The sequence below is a fragment of the Apteryx rowi genome, unplaced genomic scaffold (assembly GCF_003343035.1).
Source record: "Apteryx rowi isolate R43461 unplaced genomic scaffold, aptRow1 scaffold_35, whole genome shotgun sequence".
In the NCBI taxonomy this organism is placed as follows: domain Eukaryota; kingdom Metazoa; phylum Chordata; class Aves; order Apterygiformes; family Apterygidae; genus Apteryx; species Apteryx rowi.
In genome coordinates, this window is record NW_020449974.1 from 60,477 (window position 1) to 82,796 (window position 22,320).

Here is a 22,320-nt window from a genome sequence, read left to right on the forward strand (position 1 = left end):
TCTGCAGATGCACTTTTTATCCTTCCTTACAGACAGCTCCTTTCTTTCACGGCCATGGCACTGATCCTTCTTGCAGACTCTACTGTTAGTCTTTGGGGGGTTTTTTTGTTTTGTTTTGTTTTGTTTTCCCAAGGGCCCCAGTGCATCCTCTGGAAGGAATAATTCATTTCCATAGGGATCTGAATTAGAGGAAAATCCTAAGGGCTTTTCCCTCACCGCTTTTGCTGCATCTTTTATCCAATCCCTCAGAAGGACCAAGCCACTCTATTTTCCTTATTAGCCAGAAATCTCTGGCATTAACCACAGTAAAAGCCTCCAAGAACGCTAGAAGTTATTGGTTCAATACATTTCATCATAACAGAGCTACCAGCAAGCAGAGCTGATTTAGTTTTGAAGCTTTCCATGGAAATCCCTTCCAAGCACTCTCTTCAGCCTCCGGAAGTGCTTTGATACCCTCAGAACAACGGCAGGAATGCACCCTGGTAAAGTGGATGGATCTTTGGTAGCTATCAAATTCCTCAAAAGTATCAGTTAAGCCATATTCCTGACCTGTACTAAGTCAGAAACGTTCAAACTCAAGGGGGGGGGAATATATTTCCATCTGAATATCGAATATCTATTGTTAAAACCAGTTTTGTAGAACAAAAAGAAAAACAAACTCTGCTTTTAAGGCAGTCCATCAGGCATATCCGACAATCCCTGGTGTGCTTCATTGCTTCACTATCAGCATCACATAACTTGCCTCCTTCACAAAGGCAATGAAAGCTGAGGGGAAGAGGAAACATAAAAAAATACAAATGCACAGTGGTAGGGGAGAAACACCAACAGCGAGGATGGGAGAAGCTAATTTAAACGTATCCGTGAAGGCAGTCCATCAACAGCAACATAATCCCCATGTTTGTCTGGAAAGTACCTGCCATGACCTAAGATATTTTCCCTTAGCTGAGTGGGTTACAAACTGTTCCTTTAAGCACGCTAATCTGTACCGAAAATTCACCTGGTATTTGCGGTGTTTATTATTACAGAGTTGATTCATGAATCATTTATCACCCCTGCRTTTCTTTAGAAGAGACTCGATATGCAAAAGTCTAGATGTTCTAGTCCCCTCTCTTCATGAACAGTGGGCTTTTCAATACRTTTCACAACATTTTCCTCCAGACATGTCCTATTTTAAGTAAATAAGCATATTAAGTAATGGCGCTTCCATTTTCCTGGAGGGATTATTCAATCTGTTAATCAAAATCTAAGCACCCCAGCTTCCACCATCCTCTCTAGCAAATCCTTCCCCTCCTCCTTGGGGATGGTATTRTATTCCATCTTTTTCTCAGTTGATTTAATACCTTTCTAATGCTGGACAACAGCTAATGGGTTCTCCCTCTCTAAGGACGCCAGCGGTATAAAACGCAACGGGGTCTTCTCCGGAGGAGAGGCCAGAAACGAGAGTTGAGCYGGTGGGTGGCAAACATCTAGCTACCGAGCCTACATCACGACAGAGACATCAACCAAGTCATCTGCGGTCAGGACACAGCATGCCAGGAGGTTTATCTTTGTATGGAGACGTCCACCCCGCACTCCTCCAAAATTTAAAAACTGAGTAATAAAGAAAAGAGGTGAGATACAAAAACGCCATCTGCGTGAAGATGGACAACTGAGGCACAACGAAATGACATTCCTCAAGTAACCCAACTAAAAGTTAAACACGGTTCCTAAGGTGTAGTTCAGGTCCTTGACCAAAAAAAGCCATCCTTAACCTTAGAATTAAAAAAAAATCTCACTTAATCAACTCTGTTTATCTTAAGAAACTCAAGGCTAATACCTCGAGAAACTAAGGTCCCCCCAGAGCACGCTGAGACACACTGCCTTGGTAGGACGACAGGCTACGAGGAGTCTGAGTTCTGAATTTCCCTGATTTTATCAGGGTTCACTCAGACTAACATTATTTCGAGATTGCCTTTGGTACTTAATACTGTTTCAACACTGGATCTGCCCTCGTTGCAGCGTGAACTGTAAGCTGAGTGTTCCTCCGAGGTTACGGCCTCGAGGCAGACAGGGGAGGGTGACGGCACCGGAGGGATGAAGGCTGGAAGGGAAGTAAGTAATACATTTTTTTTCTCTTCCAGTGCTCATGTAATTCTACTCAACGCAATTTATTAATTGTTCTGCCAGCATCTTCGAAATATTGCGTATCACCKCAAATGGGAGTTATGCAGAGGGCGCAAGGAACAACATCCCAACGGGCAGGAAACTTCATACTCACAGTGTTGCTGTGGTCCAAATAATGCACAGAGAGCAGAGAAAATTAAAGGTATTTTTACCCAGCATAAAAAAAMCCCCTGCATAATGATGCTGTAGGATTACAATTTCAAGTTAGCAAACTAAAAGTAAGGCTTCTAAATTCGTGTTTATGCACATCAAACCACTCTGATTTTTCAAAAGCGCAAGAATACAAGTGTCTGTGTTATCTCAGACGAGTTGCAGTGTTTGCTTCTAAATCCACATTCCCGAAATAACTGGGGATGTAAACTTAATTCTCCAAACTTTGGATTCGTTAAAAAACAAATACAGGAAAAAAAATCCCAGCACCCAGGGAGAAAGATTTTGCATTAGCATCATAGCCCATTTCCCCTCGTGCACTATTTTCTGAACTCGTCTTTAAAAGAGAGCGAGGCAGTTTATGCTCTGAATTCAGCCGCACCAGCTTTGATTTACTGCGGCAGGGAATCGCTATCTATTAAACCAGGAGAATTTTGTCATGATTCATGATCTCACCCCTCTCAGAGTTTCAGAGTCCTTAATTTCATTACCTAGTTCGCAGTCGAAGGGACAAAATAAAAAGCAGGACTGACTGCATTTTTCTTCCCTCCCTTTTTCTACTGGTTTGCAGCTAATCCAGCCTCTCGCCACCACGAGCGGGACCATGATCACTACTCGCTTTGCAAGGCCTCAGCTACGAGCATCTTTCTGGGGCACTTTCCCCTTCTGGTCTGCATTACAAATCAAAGCCTGGTCTCTGCATCAACGACATGTTTGCGGCAATTCCACATGCTGTTAAGTAAACTGAGTAGATAACTCGGTTAGAGAGGAGGTTAAAATAGGCCTTTTGCTGTCAAAGAAAAATCCTTCAAGTCCAAGGAGCCCGGAGGAACACACAGGGATGGAAAATAATGTCGGCAGACGTGACTCCGCGTCGACCAAACTCGCACAGCTATGGTTAGCGTGACGCCATACCTGAGGGAATAAATCCCACAATTAATCCAAGAGCCGTTTGGAGTCGGCTTGTGCCTGGCCCCTCTGGAAGGACAGACGTGGGTCTGCTGCGGCACGCTGCAGAGCCGTACCCAGCGAGAGCACCGCCAGCTCCCGCCTGCCCTCCTCCACGCCTCCGAGCTCCGTCACATCCCGCAGCCCTCCAACAACCACCTCAGCACTGCCTAAAGAAATCGGCTTTTGCCCGTTTCCAGAGGAACTCAACCCAAAGGCGAGGCCTGTTGGTAGGAGGAGGTTAGGACCTCACGAGCTTCACTTGGGACTGCTGCCGCTAGTTCAGCTCCTGATTTTCACGGCTGCTTTGATATGAATTTCCACTTGTTCCAGGCTAATGCACTGCGATGTGTCCTGAGGTCCTTTGCTGTGGCTTTATTCAATGATTCCCTCTTCGTCTAAACTAACTTAGTCGTTCTCCTTCTGCACAGTCTAACAAAGCATTTCAAAACACGTCATGTATGTTGTTCATGAAAACTAATCTTGTTTTAACGGCCTCTTTTGCCAGGCAGATTTTGCTATGATTTCATACCCAATATTTTTGTCTATACAGACGACTTAAATTTTCTTCTTAGTTTATTTATTGATCATATAACATTGATAGGATGTTCCAGAGATAAGTACAGACCAAAAGCAATTAACCTAGAGTTGAACTTCAGTTCCGAAAAGAATCAGCATATAACTGTGAGCCTGAYTGGGTACAAGATTTTTGCAGTCATTCATGATATTGTTTTACCGTGTTGTTAACAATAAATTGAGATTGCTCTTCAGCAGTTCGAATTCTTCAGTCTGATAATCTTTGAACAGACTCACCGGTGGGAGTGCCATAATCTCATGCAATCAAATGTATTTGAGCTGACAACCCGCAGCATTTGCCTCGCGATCCAAAGGAAGCGCTGAACCCAGGTCAATGCCTTCACGCAACAGAGCTTCATGACACATTTCCACGTTCACCCGGCGAGGAGGTCAATAAGAAATTAAAGTGTAACCTACATCACCAACCCACACCGAAGGGATATCGCAGCGATACCAGGGAGCCCGCAGGACACGGCAAACCCGACTCGACTGAAGTTCACGCAGATGAACCCAAGTGACCAGCCAACAAGGGCTTCTTCACACCACTGTGAAAAGGAAGGAGTCTCTGCGGAGGCCAGATCGTTTGGGGGTTAAACCACAGAGCTGGTACCCCACGGGCTCCCCACCCTCCAAAAAAATCAGAATCAGTTTTCTGACCGCCTCATATCACGGGCAGATCCAGGATGACCGAAGGTAGCTCAGCCTTTCGCCCGTGGCCGACAGGTTCCCAATGCCTCACCGGGTATTCACTTATTTCCCCCTTCCTCTCCCCCTCCAAAAGCCGTGAAATACAAATTACTTTCGCAGAAGAAATGGAAACTTGATCGTTAAAATGAGATAACTGAACAAACCCACAGCTGAGGAGGGGGGGGCCGCAAAATCCAAAGCTAAGATCAATTTTGTTAGCAGGGAAAACTGTCATTTAATCAATAGCATGTGCAACCTATTATTCCGATGTTTGACATGAGCTCTCGAATGGCGTGTTAACAAGGCTGAACGTGGAGACCTTACACAGCCCAGGTTTGTCAGCTGCTGGGAATACTTAGAAGATACAATCTGCTAAGCCTTTAAAGCTGGGGTGACATTTTTGGTGACCAGTGAAGGGTGGAAGTGTTTAATTTAGGACACTTTCCGGTACAATCACAGCAATAGGAGATCTAATGGATAAATTGCACCGACAAACTCGCTTCTGGGAGATTTTTCCCCCCTCCTCCTTTGCTATCCAACAGGACAAAGGAGCTTTTATGATGTTTTTAGCAATTCTGTTTGTTTAGGACATATTGYGGCAGATCTGCTGTTGAAACATCATCCATTTCCCTCCCCTGAGAGACGCTCAAAGGAGCAGCGAGTAATCAACTTGAAACAAAACGACCATCTAAATATACAAAAAGAGGAGAACAATAGCGGCATTAATTATGAAATAGGCAGGCCGCTCTCCGAGGGGAATTCGTATGCAGGGAATTTGTTTATGCACAAGTTATTTCTCTTTCTGGGGTTCAGAAGAAGGGTGACGGCTCGGAGAGGACCTCGGAGATCTCCCTACGGGACCTGTTTTCCGCGGCGTGGCAAGAGAGCCGGCAATTCCTCCAGTACCTTAAACGCATAGAAAAATCTTAAAAAAGTGGCACGATGCAGCAGACGGCGCTGGGGGCAGGAGGAGGCGTCCCCCCACCCCAGCAGCCCTCTCGCGCCGAGGTGACAAAGCGCCACCCCGAAACGGCGAATTCGGGCTTTGCGGCTCGCTGCCGCGGGCGCCAGCCAAGCGCGTGGGCGTTTGATCCCCGGCCGCCGGGTTTTATAGCTGAACCTCAAGGGCGATAATCGTGCACAGGGAGGTTTTTATCGCCGCAGGGTTCGGGGAGGGGAGCAGGAAGAGGGGTTGGGTGCGGGGCAGGGTGCGGCGCTGCCCCACCGTCGTCCCGAGGCCGAATTGCAAGGAGAGAGAAAAAAAAAAAAGCCGAATTGCAAGGAGAAAAAAGAAAGCCAAATTGCAACGAGAAAAAAGAAAGCTAAATTGCAACGAGAAAAAAGAAAGCTGAATTGCAACGAGAAAAAAAACAACCAGATAATTAAAAAATATATTTCAATTAGCTCCATTAGTCTCTTGCAAATCACCTGTCCTCGAGCGCGCCGTAAAGGGCAATAATATTATTTAACGCCACGCTCAGTAGGTTTTGGACGCGAGCCAAAGGATGCCGTGTCCCAAGGGAGCCCGGTGCAGGCACCGGTGCTGCCGGGCGAACGCCAGAGGGGCCCCGGGAGGGACGCGGCGCAGTCAGCGGCGGTAACACTGGCGACACTCGCTAAGAGCAAGCGCAGCCCGACACCCCCGGCCAGCGGCAGGTTAATTATAACTCCATCCTCAAACACACAAAACCCTGCTCGTTTCAACTCCAAATGACCTCACCTGCTTCTTTTCTTTTCTTTCTTTTTTTTTTTTTTAAGTTCCTTTTTGTGGAGCAAATTTGTGTCAACAAAGCTGCAAGGCCAAGTAGAGTTCGCGGTGCCGATTCGCGCTTCTCAGGCGSGTTGCCCAGGACTAAACCCTCACCTTCAACACCACGCGCCCTTCGCGGCACGCAGGAGCTTTAGCAAAGCAGCGGTATAAACCCGCCGCCTTGCTCGGCGTGGCGGTTCGTAGTCTACCTGCACCGATTTCCCCRGGCGTAATTCAGCCTGGAGCACCTCATCTGCCGGATATTTACATGGCGCTTGAATTGCAAGAACGAAACCAACTCCCCAAACCCAGGCTGCGTTTTGAAATCACTGCAGTGGGGGGGGGGGTAGAGCATCCTAAATCGCATCTGTGCATTTATAGAGCAAACCAACCTTCCCGGCCGCCCGCTTGCGACCGGGTTAACTCCTCTCGTACGCAGCACGTAACGCGATAGGAGACACCACCTTCCTCCTGCTCTCCTCAGGGGTCCGCTTTCACGATTTGCACTGGGACGCTGCAAAGAGTTATGGGGAAGAACATAGGAATTGGGTACTGGGGTGCTGACTTGGGTTTAATACTGGCCAAAAGAGGTAAAGCTTATCCTGGCCGGTTACCGGCCCGTATAAAATGCAAGGTTGCGCTCCTTGTTCACGTTCTTTGTAATCCGGACCGCAGCTCTACGCTGGGATTAGAGCTTTCTCAAGGGAGGTCACAGCAGTGGCAGGCGTGGAGTTAAGCTTACCGCCTCTCACTGTCCATGTTCACGCCTCATAGGGAAGATTTGGGCTTTCCTGATGCCCGGAAGGGGAGGCTGAATTGGTTTTCAAAAGCACGGCAAAGCAGAACGTTATCCTCTGCAAACAGACGGGCGGTCCCGATCCTGTCACCTGGAGCCGTGAGCCACAAGACCCTATTTAAGCAGGAAATTATTAATCTGCAGTTGCACAATGCCTTGCATCAAGGTCGGCTCAAAGCCCCGTTCAAGAACAGGAGCAAACGGCCAACATAAACGCACTCGCTTCCTCGCGTCCGCACACTGCCAACCTGCTCCCATTCCCGCCCGACGTCCTTCGACAATCGGACACGACCGGCTCCACGATATCTGTTTACTTCCTTTAAGAGATTTCTTCTGACAGGCAATAGCGAATGGCAAAATGACCGTTTTAATGTTCATCGCGAGCTCAAGCCTGTGGCTACTGTAGGGCACTGCCACATGGAGCTGCTTTTTTTTTCCTTTTTCCAGGGAAGAGAGATGTAATACCATGAGGCAATTCCAGGAAGACTCCTACTTCTGGGCATAACTTCACCCCTCGGTAAACCAGCAACGATAGCACAAGACTCAGACACCTGACAACCGTTTTGCGTGGCTTGCTGTCTGGACAACACCATTTTTGGAGGGGGAAAAATGAATTACACTTAGTAATGCAAAGCATTATTAATACTGTAACATATGGGAAGTGAGCCCACGTGAAGCCAAAACTTTTATATAGTCTAAGCGGCTGTAGCACTCCAAAGTTATAAATCATCCAAAAATGGAATAAAAACATTCAATCTATATCCATATATTAAAAAAAAAAAAGAAAGAATCACCTGCACTCAATTACACAATCAACTCCATCAAGGAATTTCACTGACATCGTAGACCGCGAGCACACCAAAATAACCCTTTCAGTGTACGTCCCAATTCTTTCTCTCCAAGTCATGCTGGTCATCCACTRCTCCTCGTGTTAGATGCATACATTGCCAGCATCAAAATCCAAAATTTTGCAGGCTTCATTTGTCTTCTGAATTATCGAGGCACTAGAATGTAATGGGAAAACGGTAAATAACTCACTTTAGTGGAAACAGTAGGAGTTTAAATGTTGACTCTGAGTTCCACTAGAAGAAGCTACAAATCTAAACCAGGAGCACGTGATAAATGCTCCTCCGAAGCTCAAAACCGATATCCCACAGTAGTAAACACGCTGTCATCCATTCTTTATAAAACAAAACACATCATAAGGTTAGGCTTTCCACCAGGTCTCCCAGTGCCTCGTGTCCTCCCTCTTTAAGCCAGTGGGTTTCAACCACTTTTTGACCTGTTGAGCTCTAAAAACCCAACTGAGAGAGAAGTAGACRCCTGAATAATTAATTTAAGCTCTCTGACAATAGCCTTGCCTTTCTTAGTTACCTTTTGTGGACCTCCTAGAAGTTGTCCCGAGACTGAAACCCACTGCTTTAAGGCTACAAAATCTCTGGGATAAGCTCTTGCTGACTACGTACAACCTAAACTCTGCGCCCTTGGGTTCATTCGCTTATCCCGGCGGGAAATTCAGCCCTGCTACGTTCTACGCACCGAGAAAAAAAACTTACCACGGCCATCGTTTGGCATTAAGACAGTATGGTTCATCCAGAGATTCAAAAGCACTGCAAAACGTGGCAGTTTTTATGCTTGAAACACCTTTTCTTTCTTCAACGTGGAGGCTGAGGCCCGGGTTTGGCTGTCGTTCACTACGGGAACGTCGCAGATGTGGGGAGAGGATCTAATTCTCCAACCTGCTGCTGGGGACATCCCGTTCAAGAACCCAACCGCCCAGGGAAAAACCCAGCTCAGCTTGTTTTGCAAAGAGGAATCCAAGAACRTTTCACTACTATCCGTCAAAATCTATAGATTTATCTACAGAAATAGCTCAATCTATAGAAATCACCAGAAACCACACGGCCGRCTTCTGTACTACTACTGACAGCAGAAAAAGGAGGAGGAAGARGAGACRCTTTATTCTACAACCTCTCTTCCCACCCYGTTGGGTTCAAAACCTTACAAATACCAAGCCGTCGGGACTGAACGCTCCCGGAGTTCCTCGACGGCCCTCACCTCCCATCCTTGCAGAGGCCACGGTGCCGGGGCCGCGCGGCTCCGGTCGCCCTCGTCTGCTCCTGGGATTATGCTAAGCTCGAAGCGAACACACAAGGCACAAAACGTATCTGGAAAACGAGATCATAAAAGCCGTGCTTTCCGTCCCCGCTCACAAGCGGGGTCTTTGCGGCAGAGCAACGCCGTGTACGTACATTGTCAGSCCTAGTTTAAATTTAGCATCTAACTATGAAAACATGAATAATTGCGGTGCTTAAAGCGCCTGGCTAATCTTCAGCAGAACTGCAATCAATCACTGGTGTCAGACCGGGAAGCATTTCTCCGTTTCATGCACAAAACCTTCCTTCAGACTCAARCTATATCCACTTTCAGTGTTTGGACTGACTCTCCCATATGATATTAATGGAACCACTCTCGGCATGAAGAGGCACTGCTMTGAATTGATTTTATTTTTTTTTTCCCCTTTTTAACTTTTGCAAATACATCCAGTCGGGAACGACAGCCATAGAAACACAGCTTCCATCTCCGGAAAAGATGAAGGGGAAAATTTGGAAGGTTTTGTAGACTCTATTAAAGAAAACACACCGTGAACACGTTCAACTAGTTCTGCTCTTTGCTCACAAACTCGCGAGCCTGCAAAATGCAGTCAGATAAAGAGCAAAGCAGCAAACAAAAATSAAAACCTGCAGCTCGAACCAGAGAGCCTCAGCATACTTTGTGCCAGTGATCTGTATCACCTCTCTTAGGAAACTCCGCGGTGCCTCGGTTTCAGATGGAAACCGTCTCTGTTCAGACCGAGCCCTTTCAGCAAAACAAACAAGGGACTCTTCACCGACAGTTATTTCCAAATCATTGGCCATTGCATGTTGAATTACTAATGCAGAAGTGCCTCATTTACAATTTCCAAGTGCTAGGAAATAYTTTTAAAGCAGGATTTTACTGCAGCGAGTGCTTTATCGTCTTCAATTTATTCACTTAAGACAATAGCTGCTAGCAGTCATTTGAGAGAAAGAAGATGATAATTTTCTGGGCACGTTAGCAAGTTCCTGCTGCAAAAGGTTTGGACTACGGAAACCTGTCRAAGAAGGCAGCAGCACACCTAAAGGTCTGCCTGCCACTCTACAGAAAAAAATATCCTGTATTATTGAAAAATTAATTGGAATTTTTTTTTAATAAGTAGCTATCTAACATTCACTAACTTGAAGGTCAGATGCACTGTTTAATGGCAGACGCTAGTCCAGGCCCCTGCCACAGTAAAGCTCTGCTCACACTTCAGTGGACAGTAATGCATCTCTAGCTTTTCCAGGAGAGCAATGATTATTTCTCACGTTTCTCCCAGTTGCAATTTTCTGCTGCAGTTCACAGCCAGGAAAGCAGCAGGGAGCGCATGGCTGGCTCACGTGCTCTTGTTGAATGGAAGTAGGTAAATATGGAGCAGCCTCAATTTATTTTATTTGAGCTCCTGCGCAACACAGCTCCATGCACTGAGTTCAGTAACTCGCATTAGATCATGCCTTCTAGACGGGCACTATGTGCTCAACCAAAAGCTTCACGGACGCTCAACCAAAAGCTTCATGAACGCTCACCCAAAAGCTTCACGAATGCTCAACCAAAAGCTTCATGAACCAGACCAGAAGCACTGATGGTATTGGACATCCCTTATATTGTGCTTTTCATCCATAGGTCTCCGTTCCACAGATGGGAACGAGAAGGAACTGCATTAGATATATGTGCAAGAGTATTCCTGAATGTATCTACTTCTTCCCCTGGTTTAAAACACTATTTTCTCTGTCTTCTCAATACCACAGTGGACACTCAGAGTGCAAATCCTGGAGGGTGTCTATGCGACACAGTAGGGGYGAAACTCTTCACTCCACCACAGCTGCATATCTTCTGCCAACCCCAAATCATAGTTCYTTCCCCCTCAAAGAAGAGAGGGGCAGCTCCAGAGGGCAACTTATTCCCTATGCTAGAGATGGACCTGCTGCCCGCTGGAGGAGTCYTTCCCGCTCCCCTTTTTGCTCTCCATCACAGATGGAGCCACCAACTGTGGTGACAGAAGGTCACAAAACGCGTGTACGAGAAGTGCCCTGTCTAAGTGTCCCRTCTAGCCAATAATACAATCAATACCTATCAAATCTCCCCAATTTTGCTGTAGACCAGTTTGAGGGTTTAGCTAATATTCCCTACTCTGCACCTGRGTTAAGCTCACCAGTTAAACGCAGCTCAAAACAGCCAGGGTTGTTTTTCCCCACCTCAGCAYGGCAAGTGGACAGAAGGGTCTTGTCACCATTTACAACATAAAGTAATAAAACCTCAGTGCTGGCAACGGTCGAAACACTAATTATCCTGGTTGCTGGCATCGGACCACTACAGAGCCTAGACTTCATCTAAAGATCATCGGCTGATAAAGCTCACTGGGTGTTTTTAAGCTGTCAAAAACCTCTAGGTTGTCTTGAGGTAGCCAGGAACCTGATCTGACACCAGTTCAGAGCAGCCACGGGCAAGCGCTACCCATTTTCTTATGCAGCTTTTAGTAGTTATTTCTCTGCCTCTCCCGATATTATTTTTTTGCGGGTGGATTCCAATCGGCAAAGTACCGGCAAGCGAGTTGATGGCCGAGGCACGCACCTAGGAGCCGACACCTCAAAACAAGAAAAACAGAGTTCACCAAAATTAAACAGCGCGAAGCTTGTGAGTCTCTTCAACCGCAGTTCTCAGGATGGTAGCTGGAACCCGTGCAATGCCCTTTAGCGTATGGAAAGTCTTGATAAAATCTGGTGAGTATCTGGGGAGGTGAGTAATACCTGTATTTTTAATCAGTCACAATCTGAGCACAAGGCGTATTTTGTGTGTGTGTGTGTTGCTTTTTATTTTTTATTTTTTAATACTGGAATACACGGTTTGTTTAAAGGTGCAAAAAYGCACCAGACATCTCCTGGGACCACTGGTAGTGGCCAGCATGAAAAAGCCCTGGATTTTTACCGCCTGCTTCAAAGGCCTGCCCACTGCCACCGAGAGCAGCAAATGCCCCGCGGGCGGTTTGTCACCGCTTCGTCGAACCATTTTCTACTGCAAACATTTCAGACGCGTGGCGTATGACACGCTAGTGCTATTTTCTTTCCTGCTGCACAGTTTTCTCACCCTTCCCTACTGCAAAGCCTTGCTGCCTCTCCTCCGCCACCCCGTTACCTCTTTTTCAACCCTCTGCCCCCTCCGTTTCGGGTCGGTCTCGTTTGCTCACTTCTCCGCAACGCCTGCCACCCCCTTGTTTCTCTTTTCTGGTTAAGCTCTCGCGCTTTTATCATCTCAGCATCAACGAACGTTTTCTTTGTTGCCAAAGCTGAGCTAAGAAATTCCTGCTTCGAGATGCTCGCTGTCACTTCCAGCCTACGGTTCGCTGTGCGCYGATAAAGYCGCCTGCACATGTGAGCTATAACCCAAGGTTCATTTTCACCTGGGTCATTTCAAGAGATAAAATCAATTGAAACGAATCTCCCAAACTTTTTGTTTGCTTGTTGCCCAGAGCTGCTTGTGGGTTTTGAGGTGGGAGCGTGTTTTTTGGGGTCCCACCACAACTTGGAGAATTATTTTCCAACCTCGTTTCTATGTGTTTAATGCTGTGCTTGCTCTTAAAACTGCCAGCGAACCAAGGACATAATTGTGCTGCCAAAAATGATGCCTCCCTACTTCTCCCTTAACTTTGCACATTTTTGGGACGCATTAACAGAGGTCCTGGTGCGACCACACAGAAACACAACGTTCAGAGCCCACTACTTAACTTGCAAATCGCCCTGCGCTAGCTCTGGATATCAAATTCTCTTTCTGTTTGATTTAAGCAATTTTAACGACGTTTTCACTACTGAAAGCAGGTTTCCAACACTGCGCCGTGGAGCCCGCTACGTYGAAGTAACAACACCAGGACCGCCCGGCGCTACGGCATTGCCACCAGTGTCACTTCTGCTTTCAGCCCACGTACCTGGAAAGGCGTTTCTAGCGCGACGCTTGTAAGCGTATAGCTTTGCAGTTGAGGGTAACAACGTCAGGGCAACCTCGGAGCAGCGACAGGGTGTTTCTCCGCGTGCACCGCTCCTGCTCCTCCTTCGGCGGCTTGCAAGCCGCACCAAATTCGTCGAACGTCGGCTGACGGCGCAACCCGAAGCGCAGCTCTTCTGCAAGAGGCGGTGATTCTCGCTTCGTCTCGGCCACGGCGTTTTGGCGCCCGCTTTCCACTCCTTGATAACGCCAGGATTTCTCCCCTTCTCCAGGCAGGTGCATGCCCAGACCTCCCTTGAAGGCACCCGACCAAGATCAGCGCTGGGGAGAACCGGAGGCTGCTCGGTTTCCTCTCGCATCAGATAAGTCCCTGATGGGCCCTCGCTGGAATTTTGGCAGCGGGAGCTCCGAAGACGAACTTGGCACCGGTCCTAACAGTTGGAAGTACCTTCGAGGCAGGATTTGTTTTGATAAGAGATCTTTGGCTTCCTCGTTTCCTTYGCCTGAACGTGTCCATTAGTTTTCTGATCCTGTTAAACTCTTGCTCCGAAAGGATAATGCTGAAAACATGCCTTTAAGTATTGCCATTGACTTCACATCCTTAGGYTGCTGTTAAAACTCACTGGCTAAAGTTTTGTGAATAGATTACGCTAAAAAGGACCCTCACAACTTTTCCCACATAGATTCAGCTCTAAAAAATCTATCCCAAGAAATCAGCTCTTTCCCTGGAGCAGAAGATTCCTGCCAAGAGGAAATAAAGCAGTAGTAGTTTTATGCCGCTAATGCGATCAGAATAAAACTCGTTGCTGTGCATCTGGCCTACTGTGATTTTTAGGATGACTTTGTCACGCTCTATGAAGGTTTCTCATCACCCTTCAAGGCGGGTAAACTAAGGAAGTTTCAAGGACATTCCCAAGGCAACAGAGCAAGTCGGTGGCTGAGCCATGAACCACAAAAATGGTCCTGTTTACCTGTGTTTCCTAAGAAACTGGACAGCCACACCATTCAGAGACCATTTTTAATATGAAAATATCGTATGCAATGGACTGTCCATCCAGACCTTCCTTTTTTTTTTTTTTAATATATATATAAACACCACTATACAACAGGAGCTATGACATTCTCACTTGAAACAGTTTTTAAAGCATCATAACTGTTTCATATGATATTAGCAATTACCAGAAAGTCACCGTCAGTAAGMGGTGCAAGGGCAAAGCCTCTCTGTCCCATCAGCCAGAGGGGATGGCGATTCTTATGCTGTTTGACTCCTTTTTAGCCATCTCCTGCTGCAACACATGACAAAGATGAAGTGGCAGAGCGTTAATTTATATGTTGCTTTTGCCACCTAAGCTAAGTCCGATTTGGGGGTGTAAACAGATCTGGGATTCTTCTGAAAGACGAACCCTCACTGAAGGAGCGCAGCCTTATTTCACCGAAAGATCAGCAACAGCAGCTAACATATGGTAGAAACATTCATCTTATTGTGAAAGAACGAACCCTGGGATATTAATCACTAATTCCTGTAGCATCAATTACTGTGGTAGACAGGTTTTCAGTGACAAGRGTCAAAATAAGACAAAAAACTGCCAGTTAAAACACTAAAGACTGCAAACGTCTCCTGCCTCCTGTCCTGAAAGATGCCGAACTTGCAGGCCACCACAGGTTGACACCACCAATTCCTAGAGGTGCTAGTCCATAAACTCTCTGCGCCCAAAGGGCTAATTACTTTGGAAAACATAATTTATCAGCAAGTTTCCAAGCCATCAATTCTTTGCCAACATACAAACTGAACATAGATCCCGCATGAAAAGATCCGAAATAGTCTCTCTGCCAGGGAAGCTGCCTTGCCTTATAGAAACTTGCTATTTGTGACTTTCAAATACGCGGGCCAAGGGAAGTTTGCTTTACTGTGGCTTTTCTCCAGTAACTACTGTGCAACACCTCTCCCTGTGGACACTTTGGTGGGCTCCGAGTGGCTACATGATGCATAGCTGTAGACTAAGCTCTGGAAGTACGCTGAGAGGTATTCAGTGTGGTCTACGGGGGTCAAACTCTCATGTCATCATCCCATCTAGATGAACGTTAGAGCGCCCTAAGAAGATGGGAGACAAAGTTCCCATGTAGTTGCTCTGAATTGCCTTCTAGAGACCATGAGATGCTTGAAGTTAGACTTAAAGAGTCTAACTTCATATAGAGCAGGTCTTCATATAGAGCAAATAGGAGGAAGTTAATACAGGACGGTAGCGAACACAGTGTAAATTCCAATTCTAGTTTGCTCACATTCATTGCCCCGCAAAAACAACCCTCTCGTTGACATTCGGGTGACTAAAACAGTTTGCCCAACTGTCTGGATCCCCAGGCATCCCCCTTGCATCTGGAAACCAGGACTGGCAAAAAGACAAAACGGAGAACGAAACGGTGACAGACTGCCAGGAGAACCGTCATGCCGCCCCTCTCCCATCGCACCGCAGGTTCACGGGGTGCTAACGAGCGCTGAGAAGCAAGCGAGCACCTAGAGGAGAGCTGAAACGTCAGCTGCCGTGTTTGGGACTCGGCGGGTGGCACATGGTGCGTGCGCAGACAGAAGCACTCGACTGCCTTGTTCTGGAAAGCTGGTGCAGAACTTCTCGCTCTGAATCAGTAAAAAGCCAGCAAGGAAACTCGGACAGTAAGAGGCCTTTGGAAAGCTGCATTTCTGGGTAAGTTTCCACCCCGTAAACGCGGCGGGTCTTCCATCCAGGCTCCGAATTCTTTTGCTTTCTGTTATAACTTATTTCTTGTTCTCATGCCAGCTTACATAACCAAGGAAGCACGGTCCCATTGCTAGAGCAAGGAATGAGGATGCTTAGGCACAACTTCTCAAGGAGCCACTTAGCTCCGCTAAAGCAAACGACAACCTCCCTTCCCCTCGGTTTGCCGACGGTGCGAAGGAGACAGTCTCTCAAGGCAGCGGTGGCTCTTGCACAACATAAATAGCAAGTGTCTGCGGAGCACCCTGAAGTCTTCTGACAAAGACGCTAAAGGAACTTTTGTTATTTTCTGAGCACGAGTCAAACAGAGGTTACGATAAATTGAAGACATGAGCATTTAGAATCGTGCTGAAATGAGCCTTTAAAACTCTGCCTCTCGAAATGTGTTTTGGTCACTCCAGATGGATAAGAATTTGTCTGTTCCTTGGAACGGCGGGACGGGAACTTGACAGCCGCAGCACATGTGAGGAGATGGGGATCCACGACGGCGCCAACCAGAAGCTGTGAGAAAGCAGACCAGATGTCTGGGCTGACGCGGTCGCCCTTCCAAGGGAGGATCTGCCGAGCGGGGTGGAAGGCAGCCAGGTGAAGGAACAAAGGATGCCTGCTTGTTTTTTCTCCTGTTATTCAATACATGGGCTTAGCAGTCACACCACATTTGCCTTCTTTCTCTTTGCTGATAGATGTATGGTGTCCTTCCCATCTCCCTGCGAAGAGGGTGCACACGCTCTGCGGTCCAACATGCGCAACGGGGCTCGGGTCTGAAGTTCCCCAGGCAGCAACGCCACACGCTATCGCTGCTCCCAAGCGGTGCCGAATTCCTGCGAGACATCCCAGGCCAAAATATAACGTTCCTTAAATTTGCCGGATGAGAGCACGTTAACAGGCCGATCTTTCGAAACTCTCCCGTTCTTCTCATAATTCATTGATGAAAGGATTCCTCGCTGGTTAGGCAATATCCCTCCGGATGAAAGCCTGGCTAAGTTTCTCTTCTTTCTACCATCTTCAGTAACATACACCTCCTCTCTAATGGCCCCCTGATGAAAAATTCACTGCTCAACAGGCTGCGCTGCCAGTTGTGCTGCTGATGGATTGTGTTACTTTTTACCTGTTCAGATTAATCAGGTTACAGCTCCGGGCTGCCAACAAAGCATGGCCTCACACCATGGTCCTCAACTCCAGGACCTAAATCCATGTCGAACATCCAAGCGGGGCAAACGCCGCACGCGCACGCGGACGCTTCCAACAAACCCTGCGACGCAGCCCTGCGGAAGGGGCTTAGCCATCGTTTCAGGTTAAGAGAAACCTTTGGTTTTGCACATTAACATCTAGCATGCGAAGGCCACTTGTACTCACAGCTGGAGCTGTTTCTGCAGGCTAGCTCACGTTGGCAGCCGGGCAGTGGGAATTAAYGGTGAAGAGCTCTCTTGCTCGCTCTGCCCTGACCTGCTCTGGACAAATCACAGCATCTCCACTTGAGTTTCTAGACTGTAAAACTAGTGCAATACCACCCCTCCCTCCTAGGGCTGTCTGGAGGTTTAATTTGTGCTTTTAACGGTCTGAGACACTTCTGAATGAAAGCTGGGATAGAAATACTTCTAATTACTTAGCAAATTCAGTACCCGATCAGGCAAAGTTTATTACTGTGAGTAACCCTCATCTCAYCAGAGGACAAGGCTCATATATCTTYTGRATGCTAAAACMCAGCTCCTCAGTGGTCCATGGGCTTTACTGCACTGGAGTAAATTCCGACTCTTTGAACCTGCTGAGTTCAATGGAGCACTTCCACCAAAAATCCAGCCTACAACAAATCAAGTAGYTTCAGCTTTGATCAGCTGYAACAAATCCACTGTACTACACGTGAAAAATGTTTTAAAATGCTGAGAATACATTCATTTTACATTCGCAAATATATTTGGGCACCCTTAAATGCAGGAACTGATGCAACTGTTTTACCATCAGCATATGCAATGTTGGTTTTGATTAAAGATCATGGGACTGACATTGTAGGGTGCTGGTTATTCCGAAAACTTAATGCAAAACTGGGCTGTCCTGGTCCTCCTCTGGACTGCAYGGAGGACGTGACTGGCTGCCTCCAGTTCCAAGTTTGATTTCATCCRTGTTTTACTTCATTGACCAGTTTTGCTAAAACCAGAACTGTTGCACAACTCTATTTTTGGCTTAACCTTAACCAGGCAACCAAATGCTAGTTAAATGAGGTAAGGTTTCATCTGTGGGAAACGCAGGTAACTTTTGCAGCCAAATTCTTTATAGGTGCAGTTCCACCAACTTAATTGTATTGTCACTCATCAAAATGTCATGGAGATTGTTAAACAACTGAAAGGAACTTTTGGGAGCTGCAGCGCTAACAAACCGAAGGCATATGAAAACACAGCAATTTTTAACTCGTTATGTTTCTAACAAAATYCAAGGGCCAAGATGGCAGCATCTCAGGCAACAGCTTTTATTTTCAGAGACGATCCAAACTGCAACATAACCTAAAAAAAAARGGGGGTGGTGAGAACTGATGAACACAGTTCTCACACTTTGGATTTTCAAGGTCAGAAGCTTAGTTCCTACAAAAGGAAATGGTGAGATTCTTTATTCAATTTCAAATTTTCAAATAAAAACTTCAAATGAGATTCTCCGTTCAATTATTGCAGGTTTGAAGCAATGCTGAAGCTAGCAGTTCCTTGCACACGATAGAAAAAAAAATGTCTTGACCTTTTYATATTTACCATAAAATTAAAATCTGCTGGTTGGCAAAGACTGGCTTCCTTAGCGTATTTTATCATCACCGTACGTAGCTGTGGAGTTCTCTATTGCCTTTTTTCTAAGAACCAGAAACCAGCTCGTGAACTTGAAGAAAGCCTCAAGCCCCTCATTAGTTAGAATACACTCGTTAGACAGYGGTGGAGAAAACAAGGACACAAGTTGCCCAATATCATCAAGATCAACTAGCAAAGCAAAATCTATYGCCTCCCAACTCCCCAAACTATCTATGGAAATTCCCCTCCTTCCTTCTTCCAACTCCCCCCAGAACAAACTCAGTGGTGCACTTGAAAATAAGGTTGAGGAAGGTTCCTCCAAAGTTTCTCTTGCTCTTTGGATATACTGTCTGTTTTGGGGTTGTCGCAGGTCTCCTGGCTCCTTACCCACTGCGGGAATTAAGCCAGCACGTTGTTTGTTTTCTGTAAATTACATCTTTACTTAATTTTTTTTTCTGAAATGCCCAGAAGTAATTTATTAACAATGACCAGGATTCCCTGCAGAAGGCGATATTCTCAGAAAAAATAACGCGCTCCAGAAATGAAAGGAATGCACGCGGACCAACTGGTGAAGAACCAACGACTTCAAATAAAGGCCATAACATCTGGCTTAGCTTAGCCTAGAGCTATAACCAAACCACAGTCTCCTCAACTCTACTGGCACCGCTCTCGTGAAAAATCACACAACTATGAGATGACAGTTGGGCGTCCTGGCGGCCGCGAGTAAATATCATTTGATTAGGTGTCAAGCAAAACCGCCTTCGCCGAAACAAAATTGACGATACACTGCTCCGATCCCACGGGAACGTTGTCCTATCGTACAACCGCCCGGCTTAAGCAAAGGTGTACGCATTTAACCCTCCTAGAGAAGGAGCCGCACTAAGATGTGCTGGCAGAGCATCACCGAGCTCGGTGGGAAAGACCAAGAGCTTTTCCCCACTGCCAGTAACAAACGGGGCAAGAGACTCTCGGCTTTTGCTCTGCTTCTTTTTCCCATGTAATCGCCGCTAGGCTGAAACGAGAAGCGCACGACGCAGTGCCTGCAGCTCCCGTGAGCATCCATGCCTCCGCAAACACATCGAYGGTCGAGGTCCTAACTCCCCGGGCACCGAAGGCAGGGGAAAATACGGGCGTCAAAAAGCGTAAAAAAAGACAAAGGCGTGCCTGTATTTATTTGTTTTAAGGTAGAAGCCGYAACTTTAGAGAGCAGAATAAACGTGCTGGGTTTTAACACGTGGACAGGCTTCGTTAGGACGCCACGGCAGCGTGTTTTAAGCTTCGGTAGCATTTCTACCGAAAGTAAACCGCTCTCGGCTTCGCCGTCGAGCTGCACCGCGCAGAGACGCCGTTCACACCTTCGCAGGCCAAAAGGCAAGGGGAAAACATAAGCTAGTCCRGTCTCGGCAAAATTTTACTATGTGGCTAGAACAACTATAAAACTGACCAAAACGGGTTGTTAAGGGCTCTAACCCCCGTGAGAACGAATGTGCGCGTTACACACATCTTCCCGGCGCAGTAATGCTCTCGGTTACTAGAACCGTAGGAGAGCAAAAACAGGAGGAAAAGCAAGAGGACRCGGGGCGGGATACTTCATCTCCGAAGCAACTGCACAAGCCCATCACCGTTTTTCATTCGTTTTCAACACGTCCTTTCCAAGGTTGCTCGTCTAGTTGGAACGGAGCCCGGTTACGCTGCCCTTTCCTTTTAAAAACAAAAACCCCTCCTGCGAGCTTGCTTGCTTCATTCGAAAGGCAAAGGGCGGCCGGCAGCGAGTTTGGAAATGGGCTGTTTTCGTTTTTTTGCGGGAGCCGCGCGGGGCAGGACGCCGGGAGCCTCACCGACCTCCCGCTACYGGCCTTTCCGGATGCCGCACATCCCGGCCGGGCTGCTTGGAGCGGCGTTTAGGCTCAGCAATCCYGCAAGGTGACAGATGAACGGCACASGAAACCRAGATTCCTCCGTTTGGTCACAGAGAGAGGACGTTTGRAGCCGAAACAGCCGTACCTGTCCGATATGCAAAGCCGGCCAAGAGGACCCGTTTCTGCAGAGTGATGCAGTTGGCCTCTCCATGACATTCCCAAGGAGATGGCCTTTGCAAGGAGCCTGCAGCGGCTGCTTTTACGGCACGGACAAACACCCTCAAGCAACCGGACTCCAGTTACTAAAAGCAGGCCATTACCCAGCTGGTGATTTCCAGCCTCATTGATGGAAGACAGATTTGAGCTCCTGTGCTGGAGCCAGGTTGCCGTATCCAAACGCTGCGCCCCAAAAGAGCTGATTTCATCAAAAGATCCAGTTGCAGCCCTATCATTTACAAAAAAATTCTTCTTAGCATAATCTACTTTAAAAACTAAATCGCATTTGTACGTTATTAGCTGCTACAGTTTGTAACATCTGCACATGGAGCCTTCAAGAATTTTGAGACGAGGGAGCAGGAGTCGGTTTTACTTTAGTGTTTTGACAAGTTTATGTAATGCTGGATGCAGCCGACTCATTAGTTACAGTGCTAGCCACAAACATTTTCAATAACTTGCACAAAACACCGCTCCAAACAGACAGTGGAAAATATAGGAACAAAAATCCAAATAAAAGTGATGGAATTAACGAGATCTGTGCTGAATTTCAGTGCTCGATCGCTCTGGCTTATTGTTATTTCCAGCCTCCGGCCATCATCTGCGTGTTTTCCATTTCAACTAAGCTGACGGGAGCCACCAGCATGTCTTTTCTACTCTTTGGAAGCCACCTATCACACTTCTGGTGCAAGAATGACTCTTAGCTGTTGACCAGATGCAGCCGAGACGACCCTCTTCCATCCTTAATCACAAAGGGCATTTTTAAAGAGTTGCTTCAGATCCTGTAAGAGCTTGTACGGAAGGCAGCTTCCTCGCCAGCAAGCAAGCAAACTCATTTTTTTTCCGTTACCCCTTGGCTTTTTCTCAAAATCCAAATATTTCAAAGCCTTGCACAGAGGAGAGCAGGAAACTGAGGCACGGCGATGTGGGTCAAGACCACACGGCAGTAACGGCCGGGTCCTGGAGAAGGCTCTAGTCCTCCTGATTCACCGCCCTCCTCAGTCCCCTTGGCCAGGCCACGTTGACTCTGCCCCAAAACCAAGAGCTGGGAAACCTGGTTCCTATTAGTGGCTTTGGCAAAGCCTGCGGGCCAGTCCTCTGCTCATGCGAATAATCCCAGTGACTCGGAGAGCGGGACTTTCCTGCTCCGTGATTCAGATCCCGGCTCCGCCAAACGGGAACGCCGCCATTCGCCTYCGTAGCGGGGCTGCCGGGAGGTCGGGCGGCCCTTTGAGAAGGACCGGGAGAAGCTCGGAGSACGAGGTGCCGCAGAGCATCAAGAGGCCACCGCTCTGGAGACCTCGTTATCGTAAGCGCTGGCAATTTTTCAGGTTTTTGAACCCGCAAAACAGGCCGGCGCGCGGAGGTCCATCCCGAAACACAGCAATACTCAGCCCAAAAGATAAATGGTTGGACAGGCAGCAGTGGCTGCAACGCTTTGCCAAGCCTTTTTAATCAAAGCCAAAACAAATCTCCCAAAATAACCCCCCAAAACAGAAGACAGATGGACCCTGTTCTCCTGTGAGAACTGTGGTGGTTTTTTTCCCCAAAAAACTAATTTTCTAATCCCTTCAGTTTTCCACTAGTTTAATTTTCTTAAAAAAAA

At 47.1% G+C, this 22,320-nt stretch overlaps 1 protein-coding gene across 11 annotated transcripts in view; it reads right to left on the reverse strand.

Moving 5' to 3' along the window:
* The window catches only part of EXOC6B (exocyst complex component 6B), a 237,117-nt gene that overhangs the window by 27,067 nt on the left and 187,730 nt on the right, over positions 1-22,320 (reverse strand). The window contains exon 20 of one of the 11 annotated variants that reach the window (XM_026072692.1): positions 5,338-5,430. The exons of 4 other annotated variants lie outside the window; for them this stretch is intronic. In XM_026072692.1, coding sequence (XP_025928477.1) covers positions 5,377-5,430 — 54 coding nt within the window. In that variant the 3' untranslated portion in view covers positions 5,338-5,376. Of the gene's footprint in view, positions 1-5,337; positions 5,431-6,762; positions 6,789-7,850; positions 8,075-14,259; positions 14,411-22,320 lie in introns of those variants that run through there. 6 more of the 11 variants (XM_026072700.1, XM_026072702.1, XM_026072698.1 and 3 more) reach the window with 6 other exon arrangements.